The sequence below is a fragment of the Mobula hypostoma genome, chromosome 2 (genome assembly GCF_963921235.1).
Source record: "Mobula hypostoma chromosome 2, sMobHyp1.1, whole genome shotgun sequence".
NCBI lineage: Eukaryota > Metazoa > Chordata > Chondrichthyes > Myliobatiformes > Myliobatidae > Mobula > Mobula hypostoma.
In genome coordinates, this window is record NC_086098.1 from 240,837,103 (window position 1) to 240,852,234 (window position 15,132).

General features: G+C 48.9%; 1 protein-coding gene across 2 annotated transcripts in view; it reads left to right on the forward strand.

The window, feature by feature from the left end:
- smad10a (SMAD family member 10a) overlaps positions 1–5,039 on the forward strand; it is a 112,436-nt gene extending 107,397 nt beyond the window's left edge. Inside the window, exon 13 of one of the 2 annotated variants that reach the window (XM_063041764.1) lies at positions 775–5,039. In XM_063041764.1, the coding sequence (XP_062897834.1) occupies positions 775–986 (212 nt within the window). In that variant the 3' untranslated portion in view covers positions 987–5,039. The remainder of the gene's footprint in view (positions 1–774) is intronic. The other variant, XM_063041763.1, reaches the window with a different exon arrangement.
- The last annotated feature ends 10,093 nt before the right edge of the window (positions 5,040–15,132 follow it).

Here is a 15,132-nt window from a genome sequence, read left to right on the forward strand (position 1 = left end):
CCTTCGGCCCACATTGTTTTGCCAGCCCTCAAACCCTGCCTCCCATATTAGCGGCCACCTTAAATTCCTCCATATACCTGTCTAGTAGTCTCTTAAACTTCACTAGTGTATCTGCCTCCACCACTGAGTCAGGCAGTGCATTCCACGCACCAACCACTCTCTGAGTAAAAAACCTTCCTCTAATATCCCCCCTTGAACTTCCCACCCCTTACCTTAAAGCCATGTCCTCTTGTATTGAGCAGTGGTGCCCTGGGGAGGAGGCGCTGGCTATCCACTCTATCAATTCCTCTTATTATCTTGTACACCTCTATCATGTCTCCTCTCATCCTCCTTCTCTCCAAAGAGTAAAGCCCTAGCTCCCTTAATCTCTGATCATAATGCATACTTTCTAAACCAGGCAGCATCCTGGTAAATCGCCTCTGTACCGTTTCCAATGCTTCCACATCCTTCCTATAGTGAGGTGACCAGAACTGGACACAGTGCTCCAAGTGTGGCCGAACCAGAGTTTTATAGAGCTGCATCATTACATCGCGACTCTTAAACTCTATCCCTCGACTTATGAAAGCTAACACCCCATAAGCTTTCTTAACTACCCTATCCACCCTATTGCAGAGACGGTGGGGGGGAAGGAGGGTGTTGAATATTAATGCTGAGTAGCATCTGTGGGCGACAGGACCCTGAGGGTCCAGCACCTGACATTGGGGTGTGGAGGGAGTGGTGCTCTTACTTCCTGTTCTTCCACTCCACTCCTCTCCTCACCCCTGTATATTTCAGGTCTCTCGGCAGCCGCGGGCATTGGCGTCGATGACCTGAGGCGTCTCTGCATTCTGCGGCTGAGCTTTGTCAAGGGCTGGGGTCCAGACTACCCACGGCAGAGCATCAAACAGACTCCCTGCTGGATCGAGGTACACCTCCACCGCGCCCTGCAGCTCCTCGACGAGGTCCTACACACCATGCCTGTCACCGACCCAGGATCTGTCAACTGACTCCGACCACCTACCCCGACTGCTTCCCACCCTTTGGTGCCGAACTCTGTACACTACTCATTCAAAGCCAGGCGTCTGATGCAATATAACTTTATTTTTATATGTTTTATCTTATTTCTTATTTACTATGTCACACTACATCCACGAACTGAGGGGACTCTCCTCCCTAATACCTGCAAGATTTATTTATTCAGTCTTTCTGATTTGAACTCAGTAAAATATCATTTTGCAGTGGGACACTGGAGCAGGAACTCTCTGCTTTTCCCGACTTCCTGTGTAACCAGGACAAGAAACATCAAACTTATCAATTTTCATTGGTGTAATAGATGCTGTGTTTTTTTTTATATATATAATTATTTTCCCCTTAGTTACACTGAAGGGGATTTTTAAGACCTCTTTGTTCTTTTATCAAATGTCACTTTAAATGTGCAACTTTTCCTGTTCTTGAGATGAGACTTCAAAAATCTGTTTTTAAAAGTATCCAATAAGATCGTCCATTATCCTTGCCGTTCTCCTGTTTTTATTCTGATCTAAATGAAGGGTGTGTATGAACAAGAGATACTGTGGACGCTGGAAATCTGGAGCATCCCACAAACTCAGCGGGTCAGGCAGCGTTTCAGAATCGGGTTTATCATCACTGACATACGCTCGGCTTACCACTTCATTAGGTACCTCCTGCCACGACTATGTAGCCCATCCATTTCGAGCTCTTCTGCATGCTGTTGCTGTAACACATGGTCATCTGAGTTACTGCTGCCTTCCCGTCAGTTTGAACCAGTCTAGTCTGCCCTCTCTCATTAACAAGGCATTTCCACCCACTCACTGGAGGTTTTGTTTTGTTTTTCACAGCATTCCTTCTTTAGTTTTTTCATTGAGATACAGCACAGAATTGGCCCTTCCAGCCCTCCGAGCCATGTCGCCCAGCAATCCCGCAATCTAATCTGAGTTTAATCCCGGGACTATTTACAATGACCTACTAACTGGTTTGTTTTTGGACTGTGGCAGGAAACCAGAGCACCTGGAGAAAACTCATGCGGTCACAGGAGAATGTACAAACTCCTTATGGGCAGCAGTGAGAATTGCACCTAGGTTGCCTGTACTGTAAAGCGTTGTGCGAACCACTACACTACCTGCCACCCTTTGTAAGATCTAAAGACGGTTGTGTGTGTCAGCAGTTTCTGAGATCCTCAAACCACATTGTCTGGCACCATCATTCCACAGTCAAAGCCAGTTAGATCACATTTCTTCCCCATTCTAATGTTTGGTCTGAACAACATCTGAACCTCTTCACCAGGTCTGCATGCTTTTATGCAGTGAGTTGCTGCCACGCGATTGGCTGGTTAGATGTTTGCATTAATGATCGGGTGTACAGGTGTACCTAATAAAATGGCCACTACGTGTGTCGTGAAATTTTTAAATGTAGGAGACTTGAGATGCAGGAAATCCAGAACAACATATGCACGGATATAAAGTGCTGGAGGAGCTGAGTGGCTCTGGAAGATCTGTGGGGGGAAGTGGACAGTAGACATTTTGGGACAAGACTCTCTGTCTCATGAGATTCAACAGAACTTGAGCATTCTCACCAAATATTGAGACCTGTGGCCCAGACAAATGGTGGCTTGTCCTTATGAAAACTTGTTCACTTTGCCAATTGATGACCTTCCCTCGGCACTGGCTAGTTCTAGAAAGGCTGGTTATCTGCAAGTGTTGAACCCCAAGAGTGTGACCTGCCCAGAGGGAAGGTGAAGTACTGTTGGCATATGTTGGGACCACATTTAGACTGTAAGAGCATAATACACAGGAGCAGAATTAAGCCATTCAGTCCAACGTGTAAGCTCCACCATTTCATCATGACTGATTTTATTTATCTATCTACCGTTATTTATTTAGAGATGGTAACAGGTCCTTCCAGGTCTATCCAATTACACCCATGTGACAAATTAACCTACTAACCCGTATGGCTTTGGACTGTGGGAGGAAACTGGAACACCCAGAGAAAATTCATGCGGCCATGGGGAGAACGTACAAACTCCTTACAGACAGCGGTGTTGGTGCTGTAATAGTGTGATGCTGTTTATTATCCTCCTCCCCCTTCTCCTGCCTTCTCCCTGTATCCTTTGACGCCCTGACTCGTCAAGAATCTGTTCACCTCCGCTTTAAATATACCTAATGACTGGGCCTACACAGCTGCCTGTGGCGATGAATTCCACAGATTCACCATCAAAGACCAAAGAAACATGTCTGAACAATTCCTGTCGCACTCACCTCCATAATAAGCAAAAGCTTTGAGGGGCTAGTCAAGGACAGTGACACTGGATCCCCTACAATTCACCTACCGACACAACCGATCAACAGATGACGCAATACCCACAGCTCGACACACGGTCCTTACACACCTGGAGGGGCGGGATGCTTATGTGAGAATGCTGCTCTTGGACTACAGTTCAGCATTCAATACCATAATTCCCTCCAGGCGTGACAAAAAAACTTAGAGACCTCTGACTGCACCCTGCCTTGTGCAGCTGGATCCTGGACTTCCTGTCAGATCGCTGGCAGGTGGTAAGAGTGGGCTCCCTCACCTCTGCCCCTCTGACCCTCAACTTAGGAGCCCCCTAGGGCTGTGTCCTAAGCCCCCTCCTTCACTCTCTGTACACCCATGACTGTGTCACCACCCAATCTGCTAATTAAATTTGCAGATGATACTACATTGATTGGCCTTATCTCAAATAGTAATGAGGCAGCCTACAGGGAAGAAGTCATCACTCTGACACAGTGGTGTCAAGAAAACAACCTCTCCCTCAATGTTGCAAAAACAAAGGAGCTGGTTGTGAACTACAGGAGGAATGGAGACAGTCTCATCACTATTGACTTCAATGGATCTGAGGTTGAGAGGGTGAACAGCTTCAAGTTCCTCGGTATAAACATCACCAAGGATCTCACGTGGTCTGTACGTACCGGCTGTGTGGTGAAAAAGCACAACAACCCATCTCTTTCACTTCAGATGGTTGAAGAAGTTTGATATGAGTCCCCAAATCCTAAGGACTTTCTACAGGGGCACAATTGAGAGCATCCTGACTGTCTGCATCACTGCCTGGTATGGGAACTGTACTTCCCTCAATCGCAGGACTCTGCAGAGTGGTACGGACAGTCCAGCGCATCTGTAGATGTGAACTTCCCATGATTCAGGGCATTTACAAAGACAGGTGTGTAAAAAGGGCCCGAAGGATCATTGGGGACCCGAGGCACCCCAACCACAAATGTTCCAGCTGCTACCATCCGGGAAACGGTACCGCAGCATAAAAGCCAGGACCAGCAGGACAGCTTCTTCCACCTGACCATCAGACTGATAAATTCACACTGACATGATTGCACTTCTAAGCTATATTGACTGTTCTGTTGTGCATACTATTTATTATAAATTACTGTGATTGCACATTCAGACAGAGATGTAATGTAAAGATTTTTACAGGTGTATGTGAAGGATATAAGAAATAAAGTCAATTCAATTCAACTAAAGGAGTTCCTCAGATCTCTGTTCAAAATGGATGTTTATTCTGAGACTCTGCTCTCTGGTCCTAGACTTCCCCACTGCAGGAAACATCCTCTCCACATCCACCCTATCTAGGCCCTTCAATGTTTGGTAGGCTTCAATGAGATTCCCTCCACCCAACCTCCACCAATGTTTCTAAACTCCAGTGAGTACAGGTCCATAACCATCAAACACTCCTCATATATTAACCTTTTTATTCCCAGGATAATTCTCATGAGCCTCCTCTGGAACCTCTCCAATGCCAGCACATCCTTTCTTGGATAAGGCAGCCACAGTGGCGTTGCTGTTACAGCTTGGGGCATCAGCGTTCAATTCCAATCCTCAAAGCAAGTGTGCACGCTTCCTTCTGTGTGCATGTGGGTTTCCTCCAGGTGCTCCGGTTTCCTGCCACATTCCCAGGATTAGTAGGTTAATTAGTCATTGTAAATTGTCCCGTGATAGGCGAAGGTTAATTCAGTGGGTGGCTGGGCCGTGCAGTTTGTTGGGCTGCAAGGGCCTGTTCTGACTGTGTCTCTGAATGAATAAATCTGTTCACAATACTCTGTAAGTGTGCTGTCATTTGGTATCTTCATTGTCGAGAAGAGACGACACAGTGAGCGCCAAGTACTGGCGAGCCGCTGTGGCGGGCATTTGGGTTTCCGGCTGGTTGGAGTGAAGGAAGGTGGGAGGTGATATGATAGAGGAGTATAAGAAGCAAAAAAGATAGTTGCCAGTCACCTGTCAGCACATTTTTCCCAGGATGGCAATGTCTAATACAAGAGGACATGTTTTTAAAGTAATTGGAAGAAACTTTAAGGTCCAGAGGAGGCTGATGGAGAATGATCTCAGGGATGAAGTGTTAATTTATGAAGCGCGTTCGATGGCTCTGAGCCTGTACTTGCTGGAGTTTAGAAGGGTGGGGGTGGGGGATCTCATTTTAAACCTGTTGAATATTGAAATGCCTAGACAGAGTGAATGTGGAGAGGGTGAGTCTAGGACCAGAGGGCACAGCTCAGAATACAAAGATGTCCCTTTGTAACAAAGATGAGGAATTTTTTTACCCAGAGGGTAGTGAATCGGAGAAATTCATTGCCACAGACAGCTATAGATACCAAGTCATTGGGTATACTTAAAGTGGAGGTTGTTAGGTACTTGATTAGTCAGGGCATCAAAGGTTATGGGGAGAAGGCAGAAGAATAGGGTTGATGGGCAATATATCGGCCATGATGGAATGGTGGAGTAGACTTGATGGGCCAAATGGCCTAATTCTGCTCTGATGTTTTATAGTCTATGGGTGACGAGTGGAATCTTGCTGCAAGTGAATGCATTCTGCCCTCTACTGGCAAACGCCAAGCACTGCACCCTTGTGATGAAAAAGTCCATGTTAACTTTGTGCCCTGTTTAAAAACGCAAACACGAGGAAATCTGCAGATGCTGGAATTTCAAGCAACACACAAAAAAGTTGCTGGTGAACGCAGCAGGCCAGGCAGCATCTCTAGGAAGAGGTACAGTCGACGTTTCAGGCCGAGACCCTTCATTAGGACTAACTGAAAGAAGAGCTAGTAAGAGATTTGAAAGGGGGAGGGGGAGATCCGAAATCCCATGGGCAAGGGGTCTTCTCCTATCTCCTATCATTTTGGATCTCCCCCTCCCCCTCCCACTTTCAAATCTCTCACTAGCTCTTCTTTCAGTTAGTCCTGATGAAGGGTCTTGGCCTGAAACGTCAACTGTACCTCTTCCTATAGATGCTGCCTGGCCTGCTGCGTTCACCAGCAACTTTTATGTATGTTCCCTTGTTTAACAGCGGGCCATAAATGACCCAGAAGATTGCTTATCTGCCTGATGAATTGCTGAGCCAATTCTAACTGGGAGCAAGAAGAGAGAATTGATGATTGGTTTATTATTGAGTTGCTTAGTGGTGAGTGTAACATTTTTACAGCAGCAGCAACCCTGGTTCAGTTCCACCGCTGTCTGTAAGGAGTTTGTACGTTCTCCCTGTGACTGTACAGGATTTCTCCCACAGTCCAAAGACGCAGGAGTTAGTGGGTTAATTGGTCACGTGGGTATAAATGGACGGTGTCGGCTGGGAAAGAGATATGCTGTGTCTCTTAGTAAGATAAAATAAAGTCTCCCAAGATGGAGTGAAAAGCTGTCACACACCCAGTGCTGCAGGAGCGCAGCAGGTCAGGCAGCATCTGTGGAGGGAAATAAACAGTTATTGTTTTGGGCTGGGACCCTTCATCAGAGCTGGAAAGGGAGGGGGAAGAAGCCTGAATAAGGAGGTGTGGGTGGGGAGGGGGGCGGGTTGAAGTCAGAAGCTGGGAGCTGATGGGTGGAAGAGGTAAAAGGCTGAAGAAGAAGGAATGTGACAGGAATACAGAGTGGACCATGGGAGAAAGGGAAGAAGAGGAGAACGGGTGAGAGTGGAGCCAAAATGAGGAATGGAAAATGAAAAAGGGGAGAGGCCAGAAGTTGGCGAAATCGAAGTTTATGCCGTCAGCTTGGAGACTACCCAGACAGAATATGTAGTGCTGCTCCTCCAAGCTGAGTTTGGCCTCATCCTGGCAGCAGAAGAGGCCAGGGACAGACATGTTGGAACGGGAAATGGGGGCCACTGGGAAATCTTGCCCGTTCGTGGTGGATACGAGTTTGCTGCTGTCTGGAAATTTTTGTCATTTCATGGATTGGCTTCGCTAACGAAGATTTTGGAAGGGGGCTGCCCACGTCTTCTGCAGGCTCGCTGGTGGCTGACGAGGCCAATTCGGGACAGGCAGGCCTGGCCACAGCGGCTGAAGGGAAATTCTGTTCTGGGTTTGGTGGGTTTGGTGCTGCTGTGTCACGGTTCTTCCTCCTTCTCCTTTTGTCCTCAATGCCAGCCCTGCATGCGTTCTTGAAGGAGGAGACAGACTGGTGAATGGTGTGTTGCCAGACCTCGCAATTGGAGGCTAGATTAGACCACTGGCCTATGGTCAATGTGACAGGCACCAAGGGATTTCTTCAGAGAGTCCTTGTACCTCTTCTTCAGTGCCTCTCTGTCACGGTGACCAATGGAGAGTTCGCCATACAGCACAATCTTGGGCAGGTGATGATCCTCCATCCTGGAGACATGCCCTGCCCAGAGCAGCTGTGTCTTCAACAGCACGGCCTCGATGCTGGTGACCTCCGCCTGTTCGAGGACTTCGATGTTGGTGACCAAGTCACTCCAGTGGATGTTGAGGATGGTGTGGAGGCAGCGCTGGTGGAAACACTCAAGGAGTCGTAGGTGGTGATGGTAGGTGACCCATGACTCGGAGCCGTACAGGAGGGTGGTCAGTACAACGGCTCTGTACGGGCTGATCTTTGTGTCTTTCTTCAAATGCTTGTTGTTCCAGACTCTTTTGTACAGCCTGCCGAATGCGCTGTTTGCCTTTGCCAGTCTGTTGTCAATCTCATTGTTGATCCTGGCAGCTGACGAGATGGTGCACCCCAGGTAGCTGAACTGGTGGACTGCTTTCAGCTCTACCTCACCGATGGTGATGCAGGGAGGGTGGTAATCTTCCTGAGTTGCGGGCTGATGGAGAACTTCTGTCTTCTTCAAGCTGACTTCCAGTCTGAAGAGCTCGGCAGCCTCTGCAAAGCAGGATGTTAAACGCTGCAGGGCTGTCTCTGTGTGGGCAACAAGGGCGGCATTGTCAGTGAAGAGTAGCTCTGGGATGAGTTGCTCCAATGTCTTGGTGTGGGACTGTAATCGCCTCAGGTTGAACAGGCTGCCATCGGTGCGGTATCGGATGTAGACACCGTCCTTGTCATCAAGGTCTTCTGTGGCCCTTTTGAGCATCATGCTGAAGAAGATGGTGAAGAGAATCGGTGTGAGGACGCAGCCTTGCTTTACTCCATTGCCTATTGGGAAGGGTTCAGTTCAGCTGACTGGAGGTTGCCAACCTGAAACTTCTTCCCTGGAGCGCCTCCTCTCTTTGGCTTGGGTTTGAAATGGAGACTGAGTTTGCAGCGGACAAGACAATGGTCCATATGACACTCTGCACTGGGCATCACTCGGATGAGTAAGACGTCCCGAAGGTCTTTCTGGCACACCAAGATGTAGTCTATGAGGTGCCAGTGCTTGGACCGAGGATGCATCCAGGTTGTCTTCAGACTGTCTTTCGCTGGAAAATGGTGCTAGTGATGGTGAGTTGCTGCTCCACGCAAAACTCTAGCAGAAGGCGCCCGTTGTCGTTGCAGTTTCCAACACCGTGTTTGCCAAGTACTCCTTTCCAGGCTTCTGAATCTTAGCCTACTCTGGCATTGAAGTCACCAAGGATGAAGACCTTGTTGTCTGCAGGGCCATTCTGTACGAGGTTGCGCAGATCAGTGTAAAACTTGCCCTTTCCTGCAGGATCTGCTTGAAGAGTGTGGCATGCTGCTTGGTTCGAAGTGGGAGGCGCATGGAGATGATGCGGTCGGAGTGACCTGTTGGCAGTTTTTCAAGTTTGGAGGCAATGGAGTTCCTGACCATAAAGCCAACACCAGGAAGGCGTCTCTCAGTCTCTGACTTGCCTGACCAGTAGAGGGTGTAGCCGGCGCCATGTTCTTGCAAGTTGCTTTCCTCTGGGAAGCGGACTTCACTGAGAGCAGCGATGTCGACATTCAGTCTTGAAAGTTCATGCGCAACTAGAGCGGATTGTCTTTCTGGACAACCACTGTCTGCTGTATCGAGCATGGTTCTGATGTTCCAGCATGGAGCTGTAGTCCTTGCACTCCTTGTGAGGCAGGTGTGTACCTTTTCCTTTCTGTTGTTGTTCGACTGCATTTGAGGATGCCCATTGACTGTGGCTAGACAACTGGGGGAAATGGAAACGAGCTTTGGTTAGGCATGGCCTGACAAGGCTAATGAGCCCCACCTCCCTGGGTTTGGATTCAGAGTTGTCCTTCCCTTAGGCTGGCTGCCAACCAAGGCTAATGAGCCCAGCCTACCGCCGTTATACTGCCGGACACTCGGTCGAGCCAGAACGTATCAAGCTCGCTGGAAACGGCGGGGGGGCACCAGCGAGAAGGTGTTGCTACAGACGCAGTAATGTAGGAGAGGCCATTTGCAGTTGCCTCCTGCCTAGCAGGCCAGACAGTGACCACACGGCGATCCACTACACTGGGAAAGGAGAGGCAATGTATTGCGCTTTCAGTTTCCCTGGGTGAGCAGGACATCAGGGCAAGACAGTACAAATGGAGAAAACAGCATGCATGATAGAGTGTTATAGAGGAATGCAGTGCAGGTAGATGAATAAAGTGCAAAGTTCTCTCCGCAGCCTCTTGCATTCCTGTGCATCTGTTGGGAGTATTGTTTCACCCTGTCAGATAAATTCCATTCCCTACCTCACCTGTCAGGTCACCTGCTCCCTCTCTGTCCTGTTCTCTCTCATCCTGATTCACCCGGCTCCATCTATACCCACCTCAGCCTCTCCTTCACCCCATCACCGCCCACTCCATCTGCCCGTCACCCACATATTCACCCCATCACCACCCACTCCATCTGCCCGTCTCCCACATATTCACCCCGTCACCACCCATTCCATCTGCCCGTCTCCCACATATTCACCCCATCACCACCCATTCCATCTGCCCGTCTCCCACATATTCTTCCCCTCCCACTGGGTCCCTCCTCTCCCCATCTCCTGTTTCTCATTTCCTCCTCTCCTCTCGGATTCCAGCATCTTTCATCTGTCACCTCCCAGCCTTTGTCATTATTCCCACCTCCTCCCCCATCTGTCCATCACATCCCCTCAACTGTATCCACTCATCAACTCCCAGCCTCTGTTGGTATTCCCACTCCCCCTCCTCCATCTGCTCATCACCCACCTCCCTCCAACTGGAGTGACCCATCACCTCCCAGCCTCTGTCATTATTCCCACTCCCCCCCATCTGCCTATCCCCCTCCCTCACCTAGATCCACACCACCTCTCACCATTCATTCTTCCTCCAGCTGCTTATCATTACTCCTCACCTGGATCCATCCTCTGTCACTGTTCCCACTCACCCCTCCTCATCTGCCTATCACACCCCCAGCCCCTGCTCCCTGCTTCTTTTCTCTTCTCCATTTGCTCCACATATCACCCACTGGGTCCCCTCCCCCTTTTCCCTCCCCCCCCTTTATTTCCCACTATTTCCATTCTTTTCTTGCTTCCACCTGTCACCTCCCAGCCTCTCTCACTATTCTGCCCCTTCCTCACCTGGACCCACGTATCACTTGTTCCACCTCGTTCAGCCTAGATGGAGGGTCGCGACACAAAATGTTGACTGTCCATCCCCATCCATAGATGCTGCCTGACTGGAGAGCCCCCAGCAATCTGCTCGACCTGTTAGCAGTAGTGTGAGGACCAGCAGACGAGGCAAAAGACAGACGGGTCTGTGAGAAGAAATACCTAACACTCTTTGCTTACAAAGTCCTAAAACAGTCCCCTATGCCTTTTACTAAACGTTCTTACCCTGGAGAGTAAGATTTTGACTTTCTACTTTATCTCTTGCCTAGCGTTGTTTTATAAACTTTTCTCTGGTCTCCTCTCGGCCTCTGACACTCCACACAATTATGAGGGGTTTAGACGGTAAACGTGAGCAGGGTTTTCCCACTTCGTTTGGTGAGACAGCAACTAGAGGTCATGGGTTAAGGGAGAGGGTGAACTTTAATGAGAACCTGAGGGGGAACTTCTTCACTCTGAGTTGTGGTGAGAGTGTGGAATGAGCTGCCAGCACAAGTGCTGAACGTGGGTTTGATGTCAACATTTAAGGGCAGTTTGGATAGGTACATGGATGGGAGGGCTGTGGTCCAGGTGGGGGACCAGGCACAATAATAGATGGGCTGAATGGGCTGTTTCCATGTTCTATGGGATAAGTGTGTACCTGCAAGAACATACAATACATACCTAAATCAAAAGCTGTGGATGAACCAGGAGATTCGTGGTTTGTCGAGGACTACAGCAGTCAAGTCTGGAGATCCAGGACCATACAGGTCCTGATGAAGATGGCAGAGTTTGTCATCGAAATGTCATCAATACCTATACCTGGCTGGAAGCCTGGAGTGTTTATTAGTCCAAAAATGGCTTCAGGAGGGCTGTCTCAAGAGCAAAGGAACATTTCTGAATGAATTGGATGCACATCATCTCTGTCAGGATTTGCAGGCCATCTTCCCTCAAAATGTAACCTAGCATCATGAATGGCCATGATGCTTCACTTCTCTTAATGAGTTCAACACCTTTTACACTCACTTTGAAAGTGGAGAGAGTGAGCAGCTTCATGTTCCTGGGTGTCAGGATCTCTGAGGGTCTAACCTGGGCCCAACACATTGATGCAGCTACAAAGAAGGCACAATGGCCGAGCCGAGTTTGTGAGTCATCAAAGACACACTCAAATTTCTACAGGTGTACCGTGGAGAGCATCCTGACTGGCTGTGTGACAGTCTGGTGTGGAGTCCCCGTCCTGCCCCTCCAGATAATCTGCACAGGATCAAAATAAGCTGCAGAGACTTGTAAACAGACAGTTCCATTGTGGGCACTAGCCTCCCTGGTGTCCAAGACATCTTCAAGGAGCAGTGTCTCAAAAAGGTGGCATCTGTCAATTAAAGACCCCACCATCCAGGATGTGCCCTCTTCTCATTGGTACCATCAGGGAGGAGGTACAGGGGCTGGAAGGCACACTCAACAATTCAGGAACAGCTTCCCCTCTGCTACCCAATTTCAGAAAGGATATTGAACCCATGAACACTACCTCACTACTTTTTAAACAAATCTTTTTGCACCTCTTAATTTAACTATGAAATGGCAGAGGAGATTCAATAGGCCAAATGATCTAATTCTGCACCTATGTCTTATGGTCTCATAACACTAAACATCAAATTTCAAGACAGGTCAGTGCCATTAAACCTGATTCAATTTTGACTATGAAAACAATCCACTGTTTGTCCAATCACAAACAAGAGAAAATCTGCAGATGCTGGAAGTCCAAGTAGCACACACAAAATGCTGGAGGAATACAGCAGCCCAGGTGGCATCTATGGAAAAGAGTATAGGCAATGTTTTGGGCCGAGAGTCGACCCTTCGGCAAGGCTGGAGAAAAAAAAAGATGAGCATTCAGAGTTGGAAGGTGTGGGGAGGGGAGGAAGAAACACAAGGCGATAGATGAAACTGGGAATGGTGAAGTAAAGAGCTGGGAAGTTGACCGGTGAAAGAGATACTGGAGAAGGGGGAATCTAATGGAGAGGTCAGAAGGCCATGGAAGGGGGAGGAGGACCACAGAGAGGTGATGGGCAGGTTAGGAGATAAGGTGAGAGAGGGAATGAGGATTGGGGAATGGTAAGGGGTGGGGGGTGGGGGGGCAGTATTACTGGAAGGTCAAGAAATCGATGTTCATGCTATTAGGGTGGAGTCCACCCAGACAGTTGCTCCTCCAGCCTAAGTGTGGCTTCATTGCAACCGTAGAGGAGAACGTGGACTGATATATCGGAATGGGTGGCCCCTGGAAGATCTCGCTTTTTCAGGCGGATGGAGCGTAGGTGTTCAGCAAAGCAGTCTCCCAATCTACATTGGGTCTCACGGATATACAAGAGGCCACACCGGGAGCACCAGCCACAGTCGATAGCCCCATCAGACTCACAGGTGAAGTGTCGCCTCACCTGGAAGGACTGTTTGGGGCCCTGAATTGATAGTGAGGGAGGAGGTATAGGGGCAGGTGTAGCACTTGTTCCACTTGCAAGGATAAATACCAGGAGGGAGATCAGTGGGGAGGGATGAATGGACAAGGGAGTCATGTAGGGAGTGATCCCTGCGGAAAGCAGAAAGTGGGGGGGGGGGAGAGAATGTGTTTGGTGGTGGTGGGATCCCATTGGAGATGGCGGAGGTTTCAGAGAAATAATTCTGGGAAGGACATCTACTTCCTTCTAGAAAGAAAAGCCTCATCCCAGAGCAGATGTAGCGGAGATGGAGGAATTGAAAGAAGGGGAAAGAAGGACATTTTTACAAGTAACAGGGTGGGAAGAGGTATAGTCTAGTTCGTTGTAATACACATCAGTGGATAAGCTGTCTTCAGAGACAGAGACAGAGAGATCGAGAAAGGGGATGGAGGTGTCAGAAATGGACCAGGTTAATTTAAGGGCAAGGTGAAAGTGGATGAAATCGACGAGTTCAGTCTGAGTGCAGGAAGCAGCACCAATGCAGTCGTCGATGTAGCGGAGGAAACGCGCAGGACGGTCGCCAGTGTAGGCTTGGAACACAGACTGTTCCACGTAGCCGACAAAAAGCCAGGCATAGCTGGGACCCATGTGAGTGCCCTTGGCTACACTTTTATTTGAAGGAAGAGGGAGGAGTCAAAGGAGAAATTATTTAGAGTGAGGACACGTTCCGCTAGACGGAGAAGAGTGGAGGGGAACTGCTTGGGTCTGGTGTCCAGAAAGAAACGGGGATGGAGGTGTAGAGGGAGTGGACATCCATCGTGAAAATAAGATGATGGCGGCCAGGGAACTTGAAATCATTGAAAAGATCCAGAGCATGTGAAGTGTCACAGGTGTAGATAGGAAGGGACTGAACTAGGGAGGATAAAACAGAGTCGAGGTATGCCTATATGAGTTCAGTGGGGCAGGAGCAAACAGAAACAATGGGTCTACCTGGACAGACAGGTTTGTGGGTCTTGGGTAGGAGGTAAAAACGGGAGGTGCGGGGTGCGGGCACGATGAGATTGGCGGCAGTGGATGGGAGATCTCCAGAATTAATAAGGTCGGTGATGGTGCGGAAGACAATGGCCTTGTGCTCCTTAGTGGGATCCTGTTCGAGGGATGTCATAACCCAGTCCAGCACCCTCTCCAAATATCCCACATCCCTTCTGTAATGCGGCCATCAGAACTCGAAGGGTTCAACTATCCTTCGAGATGATATTCAATGTTGAATTGCCTGCCGTCGCGCTCGCTGCTGCGCTTTCTGCCTCGCCCAGCAGGCGGCAGCATTGTCCCTCCTTCAGCCGGGCGCGGTGAAATTTTCAGCGCAAGAGATTCTGCAGATGCCGGAAATCCAGAGCAACAGCACACAAAAAACGCTAGAGGAACTCAGCAGGTCAGGCAGCATGTATGAGGAGGGAAAAACAAGCAGTCAATGTTTCGGACCGAGATGTCAACTGCTTATTCCCTTACGTCCATAAATGCTTCCTGACTTGCTGAGTTTCTCCAGCATTCAGTGTGTTGCTCTGAATTTCCAGCATCTGCACAATCTTCTGCGATGATTAACTGGGCTCTTGAGTACCGGCTTCACTGTGTGTGTGTGTGTGTGTGGGGGGGGGGAGGGGGGAGACCTGTAAATTCACCCCTCTGCTGTAGAACCCACAGAGGTTGGAACTGTCTCAGTGAATCCATTCCCTGGGAAAGTCTATAGCAAAGTTTATGATCTGATTACGGATGGTCAGCATGGCTTTGTCAAGGGTAGGTCGTGCCTTACAAACCTGATTGAATTATTTGAGGATGTAACAAAACGCATAGATGCAGGTGGAGCAATGGATGTAGCGTATATGGATTTTAGCAAGGGATTTGACAAGGTTCCCCATGCAAGGCTCATTCAGAAAGTAAGGAGGCATGGGATCCAAGGAGACCTTGCTTTGTGGATCCGGAACTGG